Raw genomic sequence first — 17080 nt, 5'->3', positions numbered from 1 at the left:
CTACTATATCGCACTGCATTCAAATATATAACATCCATCTCGGTGTGTTTTCTAGATAGCATGGCGCTGTGTTGATGGTTGCAACATTGTTTCGTCTGAGCCACTAAACTGTGATAAGTGCAATAATCGGCCGAGGCTACATTTGTATCATTTCTACCTGTGGTTGTAGAGGAGGCTTCCATAGTAGGCCACAGGCTTGTTCCTGCAACACACACTTCATACGATTGTTTGGTGTACGTGTGTGCCTATACATCGAGGATACATCGAGGGATATATATATATATATATATATATATATATATATATATATATATATATATATATATATATATGACTTGCTTCTAAAAACTGTAACCCAAATGCTTTTTACAGTAGGGTTGTTAAACATGTGGCCCGAGGACCAAAAGCAGCCAACTAGAGGGTCCAATTCCACCCACCGGATAGCTTTGCAAAGACATTAATTACTCTCTTTATTTCAATAAAATGCACTGCAGTTCTTGGTCTGGCGACGTGATGCCAGCATTACTACACAGGAGAAATCATGTATGCAAAATAGTGGAAGTATTTTTAGATATAGCCAAATTTTTACAATTGTAAATGCATAAAATGCTATTTTTTTTTTTTGTCTATTTACAAAAACTGGACATGTAAGAGTTTTGTGCCTATTTTAGATCCACTGTGATCTGTGAATTGTAATGTACATGTAATGACGGTTGGACCTGCCAAATATAGTAAAATGGATGTGTTGAAATTCATTTGTTTTTACGTATTTATCTTAATTACACCTTCATTTTACAATTGATGGTTCATCGAATGTGAAAAAATGAACATTTGAAGAAGCTGCTTGTAGTTCTTTGCACTTATAAAAGAGAGGAGACATTTAAAGGGGTGTTTTTCATACAGGCTATTATGCAATAGTTTTACTGGTCTGGCCCACTTGAGATCAGATTGGGCCCATGAAAAAAGTGAGTATGACACCTCTGCTTTACAGAGCAATTATAAACTTAAGAATGATTAAATTAATTCCTATTTTAATAAGAGAAGTAGTTAATTAGTAGTAGTAGTAGTACATAAGTAAATAAATTGTGTAAGCATAGGCTGATATAGGGAAAGAGGAGGCTAAGGGGGATGAAGGTGGGTCCTTCGATGGCTTTGAAAAATCCAGATTGGGGACAATAACTGAAAATGCTTCGTCGTCTTCAGGTTGAGGTAAGTACCAGGAATAAAGAGCAGTGATTGGTCATTAAATAGGCTGACCTTTGCATATTCAAGGCTAAGCCCCATATATAACCTCTAACCCAAATGTTGTCCCAAAAGCCTCATGTACACTACAGAATGACTGCAGACCGTATTTATTGACAGTTCACCCATGATATAAAATAAGCAGTATCAACCACATCAACACTAGCTATTGGTCTTATTTATAATCTGTCTAGGGAGGGAGAATTTCCTGTTTTCTTGTTGCCTGGAAAAGGAAAAATTAAAATATTAATTCTTAATTGGGTTATACTAACAACATGCTAACATGTTAGTTCATGCTAACACTTATGACATCTAAAAAGTAAACGGTTATTAGAAACAGTGTTAACATTTTCTTTATCTTTTTCTTCTATAAAATGTTAACCAAAGTCAGATAGTTTGTCATGACTTGGCTATTATTAGACCTTTTTTTCCCCCCTTCTTTAATCTGTGTTATGCATATTGACTTAGAAAATTCAATCTTGGGAAGGCTATTGTGTAAGTACATTCCCATTTGCCACTGCATTGCTACTTGACGTAGTATGTACTCACCAGGTGCATATTCTTCCTGATAATCAAGATTAGAGAAGCAAAACCTCACTTCTGTATATTCTAGCTGATGTAAAATCACCAATTCTACAATCTCTTTTCACTAAGGCGGTATGAGGGTTGGTCCGGAGCCAGTGCTTAATCTCGAAGCAATTTGTCACATAATGACAGCAGGATCTCGCCATTAGAACTTTGTCAAGGCGGTATCAACACTTTTGCAGCTTTACAACTGAGAACTACTCGTGTCAAACACTAGAGGTGGGATTATTGTGACCAAGTAAAACTTTGTGACCATGTTGATGCCAGTGTCTAATGTAATTTAAAAAAGAGGGAAAAAAGCAGAGATTTGGTATGACTGTGAATTCAGAGCGGTGTATAAGCCAATGAAGTCATTCCTGCTCTCATTTTGTCTGCAATTTTCATGTTGTCATGTTGAGACTCTGCATTTATACACATCATTGTAAACAGCAGTCGCTGTTTATAGATTGCATTTGCATGCAGAAGCTTTGGTTTGAATATGACCGTGTTGCACATGTTTAGTTTAATTAAGCATGCATTTATAATAATCCTGACTGTATGACCGCAATTGTGTTTAAAAAAAAAAAAAAAAAAAGAAGATTGTAAACACCTGGTGTATATCATGCCCATGGATATTTGTAAAATGTTTATTCAGCAAAATTTTTTATTTTGTGTTTTTTATTTGTAGTGCGGCGGTCTAGGTAACAAACCACAAAAACAACATTGTGCGTATGTAGACATCTCATTCACTGGTTTTGCTGCTCGTTCTTCTTCTCATTGAAAACACAAGAGGTGTGATTGCGGTGGTTTGAGTCCCTTGCTTGCAAGTACATAAAAGGAACTGTTGTCCAGTCTGTTGGTAGAGTTATTGCTGTTTCTTTTTTTATTGTAAAGAAATAAATGAAATTTCCTGATCTGACACTTCACCAGCCCGGGCCTAGGAACATGTTTGCATTATTGCAAAGAGGATATTTGGAAACTGGGTTATTAGAAGTGAGTGTTACTCATACAATTGCTAAACAACTCTAAGGGGCCTACATCATCCCTGACTTTAATTCTGCATAAATTAGCGCAGAAAATTTGCATCTGTAAATAGAAAGGAATTCATAAATCACACACAAAAACCAGCTATTAAGAGCAGCATCTCATTACTTGGGGGCAGCAGTAACTGGGGGGTTCTTTACTTTGTCAGAGGAAACATTTTTTCCTGTGTATGCTTACCTTGTTAGATTTGCCCTGCAGCAATCTCAACTATCAGACCGTGGATTGTCAGGACATGCACGTCCTGCAGGCACTGTGGCAACCTATGGCTTGTCAGATGTATTCTTCTCAGCCGCAAGGAGAGGTTGGGGGCAGGGACGCGCAGTTGCTTAAGCATGTAGTGGAATGATCTGATGCTAAGGGGACCATATGCTGCCTAGCAATCAAGCGCCACCCACATAAGGATTGAGCTGTAGCTAATGTAAAAGAGATAAAAGCCACAGTGAACCACCAACAGAAGTGATGATCAACACTACGTGATCCACACAGCACTTCCAACCAGCCCACTCAATCTGGATTTATTCTCCTCACTGGCCATTGCATCTCTGCAGAATCCATGGCTTGCACTGGAGCCAGCAGTCACCAGCATAAGCTAAACTAGTCAGTTTCTTCAATAAACACCTATTTGTTTGGAAATCTATGTGCACAGTGAAAAGAAAAGTTTATTATCATTCAGAACTTACCTCTATAACCATTGGTAGGAACTTGATGCTCAGTGGATTTGTGGTACTAGAAACAGTTCAATAGAGCTTAAAGGTCAGATTTTTTTTTTTTTGTTGACTTACAGAGGGTGGTCAGTATGATAACTTTACTCTTGGCAAGAATCTATAGCTGATTGATGGCTTTGGGGATGATTTTTAAATCACATTTACCTCATCAGCATTCAAGGCATCAAAAGTACTACATTTAATTAACCTCTAAAAGCATATTTTGCACACTGTCAGTGGTAATAATGGAACCAACAGTATGGGGCTTCATTAACTAATAGCTACTGTCTTCAGCATTTTATCTGCCCTGAAACAATTTACCTGCAGTGGTCCATAGGTTTAGCGCATTAATGTAATCTCCTGTTGCTGGCTGAAATGATGATTTTGGTTGCCTAACCCCAATACCTACTCTTCACGAATGTGATGGAGAAAAATGATTGAAATCCTTAATAAACTGCTGCAATATATAAAAAAGGAACATCATTTGCTTTTAGGTCTTGTAACTTACTTGCATTGATACTCCTGCTGAGGCTACCGTTGAGGCTAGAGTTGCCTCCTGAATGAATCCTCACAGAAGTAGTATTTGTTAGTTTAAACTAAAATGCTACGTTTTTAAGATTTTGAAATTATTCATTCAGTAGCAATTCTAAGAATATATGAATCATACTTCAGTGTAGCCAGAAATAACCTTGCATCTCATTTAATACTACATGCTTTGTTATGTGAAACTCCAGGCAGGTCAGACGGTAAATGAAAAATATATGTAGCCACCTGTCACCCATCAACTGTATGCACTATGGCTTTGAACCCAAGAGTGTGGCATTTTGTCTGTACATGGGGCGTGATGAGCAAATGAAAAAAACTGATAACTCTCACGATTATATGGTAGCAACTTTTCCGTTATCTGGTAGGTATTATACTTTTGCGTGATGTGATGTTCTTCACTAATTGCAGAGCTAGCCTTAATCATGCCATGCTTTGTCATCTATTTGACACCTTGATTTACAAAAATAAATATAAATAAGAAAGAAAGATGTTTTTCAGTATTTGGCAAATACAGTGTAGTTTTATCTCCACTGTGTTAATTCATAAGAAGATTTAGGCATTGTTAGTTTACATAGAATTATGAGGCTTTCAAAACCCTCAGAAGACAGGCCCAAACCAAGGATAGAAATGGCTGAGAGGATTAGCCCTGCTGGAGTTCCTTCAGGCTGCTGAGATTGTGGTAATTATTTTCATATTTGCACTTGACTCCTAAATCTTGTACAGATCCTCACCACATTTGCAGACAGCCACACGCATCCATGGAGAAACACACACACACATTCTCATAAAAGCAAGGATAGATGCAAACACGGCAACCAAGACAATATTGCAAAACACGATTACAAAGGTGAGAGATGATGGAGATGAGCAGAAGAATAATTGAGTGCCTCTTCAAACAGACAAATGGATTCAAACTAGCAATGGTTTATTTTAATTCTGGTCTATGTAACTGAGCCTCTTTTTTGTTTCTTTGTTTTTTGGGTGTTTTTCTTTTCTTCTTAAGAGATCATTCTCAGTCAGTTGGTTATTAGCCTGGATTTTGCCTGCTGTACAAAGTTAGGCTAAAAAAATAAGGGTTAGAAGTCTATTTAAAAAGCAGTCTGAAAGCACAGCTCAGCTCAGCTCTGCTCTCTGCTGTGAGACTTGGTAATGTTTATCACAAAGCTCGGCTATATGGTAAGCTTCATACTTACAGACACATTTGTGCGGAGGAGGGGAGTCTTGTGATCCCTGAACTAACCAAATAAGCAGAGCAGAAAGAAAATGCGCAACAAATAAACTGACAGCTCTGCACACACACAACACACTTTTTCCACCTCAAGATTAATGGATCAGTAACTTAAATTGTGTGGAAACGTAATTCAGACACACCAAACCATACACACACAGATGCCTTTACATGGAATGCTGTTTTAATTGATTCCCTGTGTCCACATCCACACAGTGCACATAGCAGTTCTTTGCTTTTGAGCGTTCTGGTTTTGTGAACAGTAATTTTGCTTCTCACAAGTTCCCATAGATCTTAAAGACAACATCAGTTGCATATTTTTATCTAGCCAACATCCCCACTCCTAACGTACTGAGACCTTTAAGCTCCATAACAAAGAGAAGGTGTTAGAGAACAGTCGCGGGTGGGGACCATTGTAACGTTGCATGAACTGGACCTCTATTGTTTTTCTTGTAGGGCGGCAATCATGGTATACTACTTCTTACACTGAAACTTTGTTAGTTAATTCAATTCAATTTTATTTATATAGCGCCAAATCACAACAAAAGTTGCCTCAAGGCGCTTCATAGATACAGAGAAAAACTCAACAATCATATGACCCCCTATGAGCAAGCACTTTGGCGACAGTGGGAAGGAAAAACTCCCTTTTAACAGGAAGAAACCTCCGGCAGAACCAGGCTCAGGGAGGGGCGGCCATCTGCTCCGACCGGTTGGGGTGAGAGAAGGAAGACAGGATAAAAGACATGCTGTGGAAGAGAGACAGAGGTTAATAACAGATATGATTCAATGCAGAGAGGTCTATTAATACATAGTTAATCACCCATGTCTGCATACGCTTTAGTGGCTATGTCTTGGTGACATAACTTCTTACTCATTGGTGTTGCTAAACTTAACCTTTACCCTAACCATAACCGCAGGTGTGTTAATTTAAAGAAAAAAAGGGGTTTCCTTTAAGTACTGGGCAAACGGATTGCCTCATACACATGTAGCCTGCAAGCTAACGATAATTAAAGGGAAATAAATGGGCACTAGGTAGAGTGTCAGTCCAGATTTCATCCTTAGCCACGAAGGTCTAATACATAAATACTCAAAGCAGAGAATTAAAGCCAAATCAGGGATCTTTAATACTTGAAAGCATTCATTTTCAGGGCAGCCTTTGTGTTGACTTGAAATGTGATAATAGCTGCTGTGATTTCAGACTCACATTGGTGGCCAAGCCAAAGACTCAAAGCAATTCTGATTACATTATCTGCTGAAAGTGTCATCAGCAGGGAGAGGGTGCAGTTTACCCTAAGGAATCGTAAGAAGCCAGTGAAAGAAGCTCACATATATTGTCTTGTATTCAGTAGGATTTTCAGATTTTTTTTTCTTGCATTTGGAGTTACTTTAACGAGCAATAACTGATTATTAATGCATACTATTGACTGTCTTTCGCTTGTACTGTTTCAGTGTTATGCATTATGAATGTATAACTAAGAGTGATAATGTTTTCATCTAAATTAAAAACAACCTAGGCAAGAAGTATCGATTGGTCCAGTTTCTCTTAGTCTAACGTTTGTGGTGTTATGCACAATATCTCATGCACCACCGTTAGGATTCAGCGAGTGATGTGTGCCTCTGCTTTGTTCCTGCATTTTCTACGCTATGCTAATTTGCCTAGAGCACACACTGCAGTGTTGATTAATTTTTAGGATTTATGCAAGTCATCGCTTCATTCCAGCATGTTCTACATTGGGCTCGCTGCACTCAGGGCACCTCAGTGCAAGTGTGTACGTGAGTGTTACAACTCTGATTTAATCACAGTAGAAAAATGTGAAAGTTTTTCGTATCAATGATATCATTTTGTTTTATTGTTATTTATGTAAAACGAGGAACTGATTTCTTGTCAGAAGTATTATTTTTCAATCATTTGAGCAGGGAAGTGAATGACTAGTGTCACAGCCTCATGCTGCTGCTGTCCTTTTGACAGAAGGTTTGAAATCCCAACCCTCACAAAGGCTTATTGCAGATGGTTCTATGTGGAAATCTGCATACAGTTTTAGTTTTGTGACTGTCTTATTGTGGCCCACCCTCACCTTCTGTTTTCAAGGCTCAATTTCATAGATTTTTGGGGGGCAGCATCGGTCCATTTTTTGCTTTTAAATTTCTTGGCTGGCTTTTATTGCACTTTAAGTTACAAATTGTCATCAGCTCCATTAACATTATCTTCACCTGTTTCTCCTCTGCTCTGTGCACACACACAAAAAATTCATCCTTTATTTAGCAATGAAAAAAAAATATTTTTAGATCTTATATCTATAGAGGGAGGGCGGCCAATAGTAAATAAAACATTGGAACCTCTGCTGTACTGTTCACCTGTTTATGACTTCATATGACTAAGTTTTCTGCCTTTTAGAGTAAATTAGAAATGCAGTTTCTCGCTCACTATGCACCTTCTTATTGTTTCAATTTGTTATGAGAATATATTCTCACATCTTGCCAAAGCCTGAAAAAAGTCCTCCAAGTCTTTAGGCCCATGTATTGAATTCGTCACTCACTGATGTTATTACTGGGCCCTGTGGGTCTGTAATTGGCCAGATTCTTGTGCCGGTCATTTCTTTGCGACTCAACCGGCCGTGATGCCAAGCTCTTCATTATACAGAATGTGTTTTGTGCGCTGAGGCCTAATTGATTCTGAATGAATCATGCATTATAAATGAGCCAACACTAGTCTTTCTCTTGTGCCTGTGTTCTGGTCTGTGTATGTAAGATGCTTTTTCATTTCACGTATCACCCTCCCCTTTTCTGATTTTTTTTTTTTTTTTATATTCATCCATCTGGTATCCATCATGAGTATTTATGGCTGAACAAGAGCTGCCAAAGTGGTTTATTACAGAAGACATGACAAGAGTTACTCCTGACCCCAGGAGGTAGGCCTTAGTAAGTAAACCTGTAATCCTCAAAACCAAATCTTCTTTGCAGTAAGTCTATTTACCTCCAGAGACCCTATAGCTAACACTGAACTGAGAGTGGCTGTTAGGGATGTAGTTAGAAGTATGCTCCTCAAACATTTGCACACCATTTTGTTGAGGTAGTTATTACAAAGTCTGCTTTTTTCATTATTTGTTTTGTTTTAGAGAGGCTTCCTAAATGTCAAAAATGACATAAAAATGTTATCTGTTAATCCGTTTTGGTCCATTTGGCTCTAAAAGATTTACAAGATTTAAAAGCCATGAACAAAAAAGTGACCTGTTCTGTTTAACCTGGATCATCTTTAGTTTTGTCATAGCTGTTTGTTAAGTCTCATGGCAGGTAGAGGAAGCACTGAGAACCTGTCCTTGAACTCGAAGACATTTGCTCAAGGCCTTCAGTTTCAAATGCTGTTGAAATTTTTAAGCAAGTCATCACATTTCTGTAAAGCTATGCTATTCTGTAGCTGAGTGAGCGCTATATAGGGGAGCAAACAAAAGGACTTTTCCCTACAGGATCAATAAAGTATCACATTGTCACTATTACAGAGCCACACAGGCAATGGGACACCCAACCTCAGTAATGGTGGAGTCATGCGCTACGCATTGGAATTCAATCCCTTAAACTGGCAGCACCCAGCCATTGCCAACTTGTTCCAGAGAGAAAAACCATGTCAACCTCTAATCATAACTGACTCCACTCTGATAGGGTGTCAAATGCTAAGGCGTTCTCCTGGCTAATCCTGTGTCACCTCTTTCTCCTCACTGCTCTTAAAATACCTCAACTTCTGTGAGGTAAGTCTGCTGTTACACAGCAGCACAACAACAACCTGGTGTATGACATAACTGGCTCTAGTTTGTGTGTTGTTGTTTTTTTCCTCTCTAATCAATGTGAATAATGTGAGTAAATTATGAGTAGTGCTAATAATATGAGTACTACTTTAATATTTGTCCTGGCAACCAATTGTGAGATCTAATATACATTCATGCTTCAGCATAGTTAAAGCTCTGTTTTGCTGTCAGATGTAAAAATAATGCCTATGTATCCTCAAGATCAAAAACGGTAGGATTCTTTTCGGCAGTTCATTTACATTACATTTACCAGTGTCAATGTCTTGTGCTGAATCACTGACAGTTACCACACAGTGCGCCGTAGTTAGATTTCTGTCTGAGATTATTGGAAAACATCCTTGCGTCATTGAAACAGGCGATGATAACATCACAAGATCAAGGCAACTGCAGTTTTTAGAGCCAGGTGCCACAGTTCTCTACTGACTGCAAGGTCCCGAGGCACGATAGATGTTGCCCAGTTCCTGCCTGATGGTAAGATAGTAAATGGACTTTTTTTAAAAAGAAAAATTCAGCCAATCACACATACATTCATACAACTGCTTTTTTTTCTGTACCTAAGATCAAATTCAGACATTACAATTTTCTGAAATAGGAATTAAAAAGAATCTACTGTATTTTATTTTAATCTTTTTTTAATCAAATTTATTTTAATCTAATATGTTGAATATGAAATGGTTCTAATGGTCACCTTATACAGCGTTGATACACTAGTTGTGGGTTAATACTACCACCTTAGTGCCCATACAGGCCAGCCTCCCCACACTCACAGTGTTGTCTTTTTATTGTTAAGTCATAATATAGCCTAGTTCTGTTCATCTTTTTACACTTAGGAATTTCCGCCCTCTGTGCTGTGGCAGTACTTTTGTCCTGGCTATCAGAAATGGCATTGAATATTGAATTGTTTCAGATATTATTAGATTTTTTTTATGTAGTGATCTAGTTTGCATTTGAATAGACTACCCATAATAAAAATTCATAATTTCAACTGTTTGAGACCGCATTTGCATTTATATTGTTGGCAATCTTATTAAGTTGGGATCAGATCTCACAGGAAAGAAGTGTTTCTTTGACTTCCTGTAGAAACAAAAAGCTGATGGAAACAGTCCGACTTTACTGCAGCTCTTTGTCTCCACCCCCTGTTGGTGCCACCTGCTCTCATCCACTTTACAGGCGAGGTGGGGTCTGCCTGGAAAGTGTCCCTACTGCTCTTTTTTTGTCAGACTTTAGTGGAAAGGACATGGACCACCACTCACTGAATTATTTTTATTTATTTTTTTACTGCTATTCATGGAATTTGAAAGATTCTGACTGAGTGGTACCATCAGAAAAGAAAGATCACATAGCGTTGTAGGTCGAGTTTGGCCTTCTTTGATGGAACTGTAGGACATTTGTGGCAACGTGGGCCGTGTAGCTGTCAGCTGCATGTTCCCAACTGATTAACCTTACCTCTCTGCTTCAGAGACTCCTCATTTGTTCTCTCTGCCAGAAATCATATTTGGGCTGAGTCGACACTTCACTGTTGGATAAGATGGGATGCGCATGTGGCTGCAGCCAATGCCACACACTGCCATGCAGAAGAGCCAGGGACTGCGGGATTTTCTGGATGGCATTGTTCTTTTGAATATTTAATGCAGTGCGTGATTCATGACTTTGTTTTTGTTTTTTGTTTTTTAATAATTTTTTGGGGCTTCAGTTAAACATTACAAATTCAGTGCTAAGTCGTGTTTTTGCTATAATGTAGAATAGTAAAGATTGCAATTTGTGTACAAAAAACTTTACATGGCCTTTGGTGTACTGTTTGAAATGCCTTTCTTTGCATTATCTGGTAAGCAAAATCTTAAACAACAGTTAAAGATCACGGGTATCACGAGAGTGTGTCTCAACTTGTTAACGCAGGCTTTCTTGGCCAAATCTATTTTCATTATTCTCTGGTAATAAATGTTCATTTTTTTTTCTTTTCAGCTGTAATGCAAAACATGTAGAAGATATTTATTCATTTTCTGTATCATCCATAAGTTCCTTTGGTACAGTGACACACAAAGTTTGCATTGAAGACATTTGTATATAGCGATGTGATCTTAGGTAGCTTTATTGCACCCCTTCATTTGGTTTTATATATTTGAACCACATTTGAAGAAGTTCAAATATATAAAGCCTGTTCCCTCTGCTGAGGATCTGTCTCACTAAAATAATTGTGCTGCTAATGACCAGGTGAAGCGGAGCTCTTCTTTGTGACACTGAAAACACTGAAAACTCTGACTTTAGGCTCTAAACTATTTCACCCCCTTCATATGAACCCCCATAACACTTCTGTGTGACAATGGACGCCCCTCAGTCTTAGTGCTTTTGGATCTATCATCGGCATTTGACATGGTTGACCATAATATCTTATTAGCGAGACTTGAGCACACTGTAGGCATCAAGGGCGCTGCCCTGGATTGGTTTAAATCCTATCTCTCCAATCGGCTCTCTACGGTACATCTGGCTACATCCTCTTCCTCGGCTGTACCTGTTTGCTGTGGTGTCCCCCAGGGATCTGTGCTGGGCCCTACCCTTTTCTCATTATACTTGCTTCCTTTAAGTGCCATCTTTGAGAAATACCATATTGCTTATCACTATTATGCAGATGATATCCAGCTCTATTTTGAGCTAAACGACGATCTTGCTCTGTCTCTGAATAGCCTCCGAGAATGCATGTCTGAGGCCAAGAAGTGGTTGTTGTCGAATTCTCTTATCCTTAATGAGAAGAAAACCGAGATTATGATTTTTGGTAGTAATGCCCTTCGTGCCAAACTCCGGGATGCCTTTGGTTTTCTTAGTTGTTCTCTCTCTGATACTGTCAGGAATCTGGGTGTCTTATTTGACAGCTCCTTTTCACTTGACAAACAAGTGTCTGCTGTTGTCAGATCTAGTTTTTACCAGCTTCGTCTTATCTCTAAGGCTAGGCGCTATATCCCGCATAAAGATCTCGAAAAGCTCATCCACGCCTTTGTAACGTCGAGGCTAGACTATTGTAATTCACTTTATTGTGGTCTCCACTCTTCCCTTTTACATAGATTACAGACAGTTCAGAATGCTGCAGCTCGCATTCTAACCAAAACCAGCAAGTTTGCCCACATTACTCCTGTCCTTGCCGATCTGCACTGGTTGCCTGTCAAATATCGTATTCAATTTAAAATTTTGTTGTTTACTTTTAAAATTACTAACAACACTGCACCCAGCTACCTTAAGGACCTTTTAAACCCTTATGCTCCTGCTAGGGCTTTAAGGTCATCGTCACAGTTACTGCTGGCTCAGCCCAGATCTCGACTTAAGACTAGAGGTGATCGATCGTTTGCTCTTGTTGCACCTGTGCTGTGGAACAATCTCCCGATTGGCATCCGGGCATCTGATTCTATTCATTCTTTTAAATCACAGCTTAAAACATATCTTTTTAAACTTGCCTTCTCCACCTTTTAATTGCTGGTTTGTTTGTTTGTTTGTTTGGTTGCTGTGACCTATTGACCTCTTGTATTAATTCCCTCCTATCTTTCTATTGGTGTCTTTTATTATGGTGGTACAGCTTTTATCTTGCTATTACCCATGTGCTGTAGTCATTCTTATTGGTAGCTTTTATCTATGAACATAACTCGTTATTTTTTATTTTTTTATCCGTTATCAATGTTTGAACCTTTTATTGTTTTATGTAAAGCACTTTGGTATGCCCAAGGCTTTTAAATGTGCTCTATAAATAAAGATTGTTGTTGTTGTTGTTGACTCTGGGTCTAATAGCACTGACTATAATTTACTAAATTAACTTCATGTTTTAAACAGCTGAGGAATGTTATGTTTATGGACTAATGTACAACGAGAAGGGATTTTGCCAGTGCCGTGGCCTCCTGCTGCTCTTCAAAAAAAAGACTGTAAGCTTAAGCAAATTTTGAGTTGACTTCACTTTTCAAATATAGAGGCTACAGGACATCGTTTACAGTGTCTATGGTTACAATCCATTACTTTGAATTTAACAATAAAGCCATTCATTTTCAGTCTTGATTCTGGATCTTGGCAAGATGAGCTGGCAAGATCGGTTACGCTTCCATCTCTTTTTTTCTTTTTCTTTTTTCTGGAATTCCTGGAATTCTTTGTGTTAGATTAAATACACAAATCAAATATAAACGCATAATAATGTCCTGTTGGCCGCACTATTACTGTCACTGATAAAATGTGGTATGAAAATGAATCCTGTACCTAACAAAAATCACGTGGCCTTATTGTGTGTTGTCTTTCCTCGTAGGTGACATTGTTTGTTTGATCAACAAGGAAGCAGTCTGTTTTGTAGAAAAGTATTTGTACATGTCTGTGCTGCGCTAACTTTTAATTAGTACACATATGCTGAAGAGTTTTCATACTCTTATTAATAAAAAAAAAAAGAAGAAGTTCAGAATTAGACTGTGCAGATTGACTGGATCCTATTGGCCATCTCAGAAACTGCTGCAGTCTGGGGTCTTTAAATACATTTAACTGATATGAGTGAACTTGTTACTGTTATTGCACATAATTTAAAATATTTGTGCTTTTGTGATATTTTATTACAACCTAAACTGAACGTTCTGCCTTTCTTCTTTCTTTAGGGAAATGAAGCCAGTTACCCCCTGGAGATGTGCTCACACTGTAAGTAGCTTAAATCTTTGCTTGATCTAATTGTACAAAACTTAGTTTACTAAAAAAACGTAAAAAGAAAATACTTATTTTGATACGTTTTCTGGGCTTTTTGACATGACTAGTAAATAACCAATATTTTGATGACTCTCCAGTAAGGAGACAGTGTTCATTTGGTGTAAAGGGTAAAAATCAGTACTACAAATTGGGTTTAACATCCAGTTTACAGAATTTGAATGTCCTCTGATAAAATGCCATTCATTGAATGTCTGGTGTTTCTGCTGATCTGACTTCCTCTGGGTTCCTTTGGGTTAAAAATCTTTATAATTAAAAATCTCTTACAGTATTATTTTAACTACATCATATCTTAGCTGCTTTTTATGATTTATCATGCATAAGTGCTGAAATGGTGAAGACTTTGTCTTGAAATCAGTCTCTTATGCTCTTTTTACATCTACAAGATGTCTGCCTGGTAGACAGACATATTCAGGTTTATGAGCTCAAGAGGAGGAGGAGAGCTGAAGATATGACTCACATTTCTTCTTTGCTGGCCTCCTTCACCTTCCCTACCTGATGATGCACATCCACACAAGCTCATACTGCTTTGTGTTGTTGAAAAGTCCTCAGAGATGCAGATTTCTCACCAGCTCTCTTTGGTGCAAACTGCACATTTTTACACCTGCTAAAAGGGTGCGCTGCTGGATGTGTTTAATGAGTGCTGAGACTGTGACAGGTCCCTCGTAGTTTAGGGGTACTGCTGTTTAGATTGACCTTCAGACAAGAACAATCATTTTTGCATCAGGATTACCGAGGCTGTTGTGAGTTTTGGTGTCACAGTGTAAAAAAAGTCTTGTATGAGGCAGAATTGGATTAAAATAAACTTCTTCTCCACAACTATTATTGTATGTTATAATCTTGATCAAACCAGGTGAAGCAGAGATGGGATGGAGAGATATAGGAAGGGCAGGAATTTTAGTAGTAGTAGTTTTTCTGCAGGTTTTTTCATATTCAAGGAACATGCACAGGGATTTTATTAATTTGCAAGTATTGCAGCTGGGGATGACTTTGCAAAAACAGACGATTTGCTTGCTTTATGTTTAAGTTGCAAATTATGAGTTAATTTGTTTTAAAGTTAATTTGCTATTTTATTATAATTATATTTGCATAGCATGCTTACCATGACAAACATACGCATAAAAATATTCAAAATGACATTTTGAATATTTTTTATATTTTTAATGCCACAGTGCATGTGGACTGTGGCTTTTCCATACTTAGACTGTCCTACTGTAACATTGTGGGGAACGGGACCTTGGCCTGCCGGGCCTTCCAGCCATTCCTTCCCCAGAATTATACCACCATAATGAGGGAGATGAATTTTGGCTGATGCATGACCCTGTAATGAACCCATAAAGGAACTCTGTATTCAGTCCAGGATATTAACAGCTTCCCTGTCCTTGTCTTTGTCTCTCTTTAGCTACATTTTTCCTGGTCACCACTGTCTAATTGTCTTTCACCTTCTCTTTAAATGTTATCAATCCTATTTGCTGTTTGTTTTTAAATGCGTTACTTAGGCATCAAATACAAACACTGACAAGAAATGCCAAATTGAGAATGCAATACCCGGATGTGTTTCTCCTATTGCTCCGATGGCTCCATTTGTGTCATGGTTACACAGACATGAGCCAAAATTAAACTTGGGTGACCTCCCACATTTAAGGCCTGTTCTAGATCTGACCATATGCATACATCAGTGATATAGCAATGATTGAGTACAGCTAGCTAGCTACTGCTTGTTTCAGCCAAAAACATTTTAGGTGGGACGTGTATATAAGTGCTTCCTAGATCACCAAAATCTGTGTGACCAACTGTCAGTTCAAAGTAATTAGTAATGACAAAACTGTTTTATATGTGTACAGATACACATAATATGCAGACATGTGGGAATTTAGGAAAGAGAATGATGATTTCCTCCTATATATTAGGCATTGTTTTTTTTTATTATTATTATTATGTTAGAATATATTTGCTTCTGTTATTATTGTAAAATTTGCTATCCAACTTATTTCTTAGTTCAGGATCCTTCTATTTTTCCTTTTTATTTGTTATTTTATTTTTTCCTCTCTCGGTCCTTCACTCGCTGTCTTCTCTCTGTCTCACCCTGCACTGACAGAGCAGCTGTTCAGCTCATCAAGTGCTTGGACAGGCAGGCACTTGACTGGCTGCTAAGAAATTAGCTCTGGCCCTCTGGTCAGAGAAATTCATCCTGCTGCACCTTTACTGCCCCACCGTGAGACTGATGCCCGCTCACTCGCACCTGCCATCAGACACTTTCTAACTCTGTTTGTGTGGAACATCAACATGAATTTTTCTCCATGTGTCGCACTGATAAGATGGATTGTGAAATCGGGTCACGTTCCATGCACAATCCCACTCGCCCCTCCCTGGCCACATTGATCAAAACTCGCCCTGCAACATGAGAAGCAGGGCTAGTCGAACAAAAATGCACCTCTTGTATTTGAAGGCTTGTGTTAACTGAGTTTTTTGTTGAAATGCCACATGAAGAAAGTACAGCAACATTAATAGGGACTCTGGCTGACCTAAAGGGCTCGAGTCAAGTGAACAGTAGATGTCAGTAATTATGGGAATAATTGTGCCATCTAGCATGTGGCTTTGACTTGCTGCTAATCATTTAGCCTACTTTGCAGACATTACTGAGATATTTGTGTGTTGCATTTCAGCCTGACATGATTTTTGTCTCTATTTTCTGTGCTGGAGGATGAATTTCTGAAAGGCCTGTAGCCTCTTTTCAATGCAGTGTCTCACCACTGCTGGCTTAAGCGAGCTTAGATCAGGCAGAATTTAATGGCCTACTTGTAACAGTGTGCAGTGTGTAATTAGACAAACCACACGGACACACACCTCCTCACACATCCTTTTGCAGTACACTCTGCTAAAGTATATGCACGCGCCCACTCTGTTCCGCCACTCTGTTCACCCCACACACACACACACATAACCATGAAACCCCCCTCAACGCTTCATGCTCTCAGAGAAACGCAGCAGTGAGTTTGAAACCATTGCAGGTCTGTCTGCAGCCGCCAAAAATAAATGGCGGGCGACTTGCTGGAGTTCCTTGTTGCTAGGGGTTTCCCTGAGGGTGGGAGCCTGAGCCTCTGTCGGTGGGGGGTAGTGGGGTGAGTTGGGGGTTTTCTCATGACAGAACGGCTATAAATAAACACCATCAATGCTTTGCCCTGTCCTCGTCCTCAGTTTGGTTCATGCAGGCAAGCTGTACATTGTTGGTGCAGCCA

General features: G+C 38.7%; 1 protein-coding gene across 1 annotated transcript in view; it reads left to right on the top strand.

Moving 5' to 3' along the window:
- Nucleotides 1-17080, top strand: part of ppp3r1a (protein phosphatase 3, regulatory subunit B, alpha a) — a 29111-nt gene that overhangs the window by 687 nt on the left and 11344 nt on the right. Inside the window, exon 2 of the mRNA XM_085427408.1 lies at nucleotides 13739-13778. Within this exon, the coding sequence (XP_085283534.1) occupies nucleotides 13739-13778 (40 nt within the window). The remainder of the gene's footprint in view (nucleotides 1-13738; nucleotides 13779-17080) is intronic.

Source organism: Rhamphochromis longiceps, linkage group LG13 (assembly GCF_057381845.1).
Source record: "Rhamphochromis longiceps isolate RC_006_pf linkage group LG13, R_longiceps_female_GT1.1, whole genome shotgun sequence".
Lineage (NCBI taxonomy): Eukaryota > Metazoa > Chordata > Actinopteri > Cichliformes > Cichlidae > Rhamphochromis > Rhamphochromis longiceps.
Note: the sequence above shows the minus strand (reverse complement) of the source record. Positions and strands in the feature narration are given on the sequence as shown.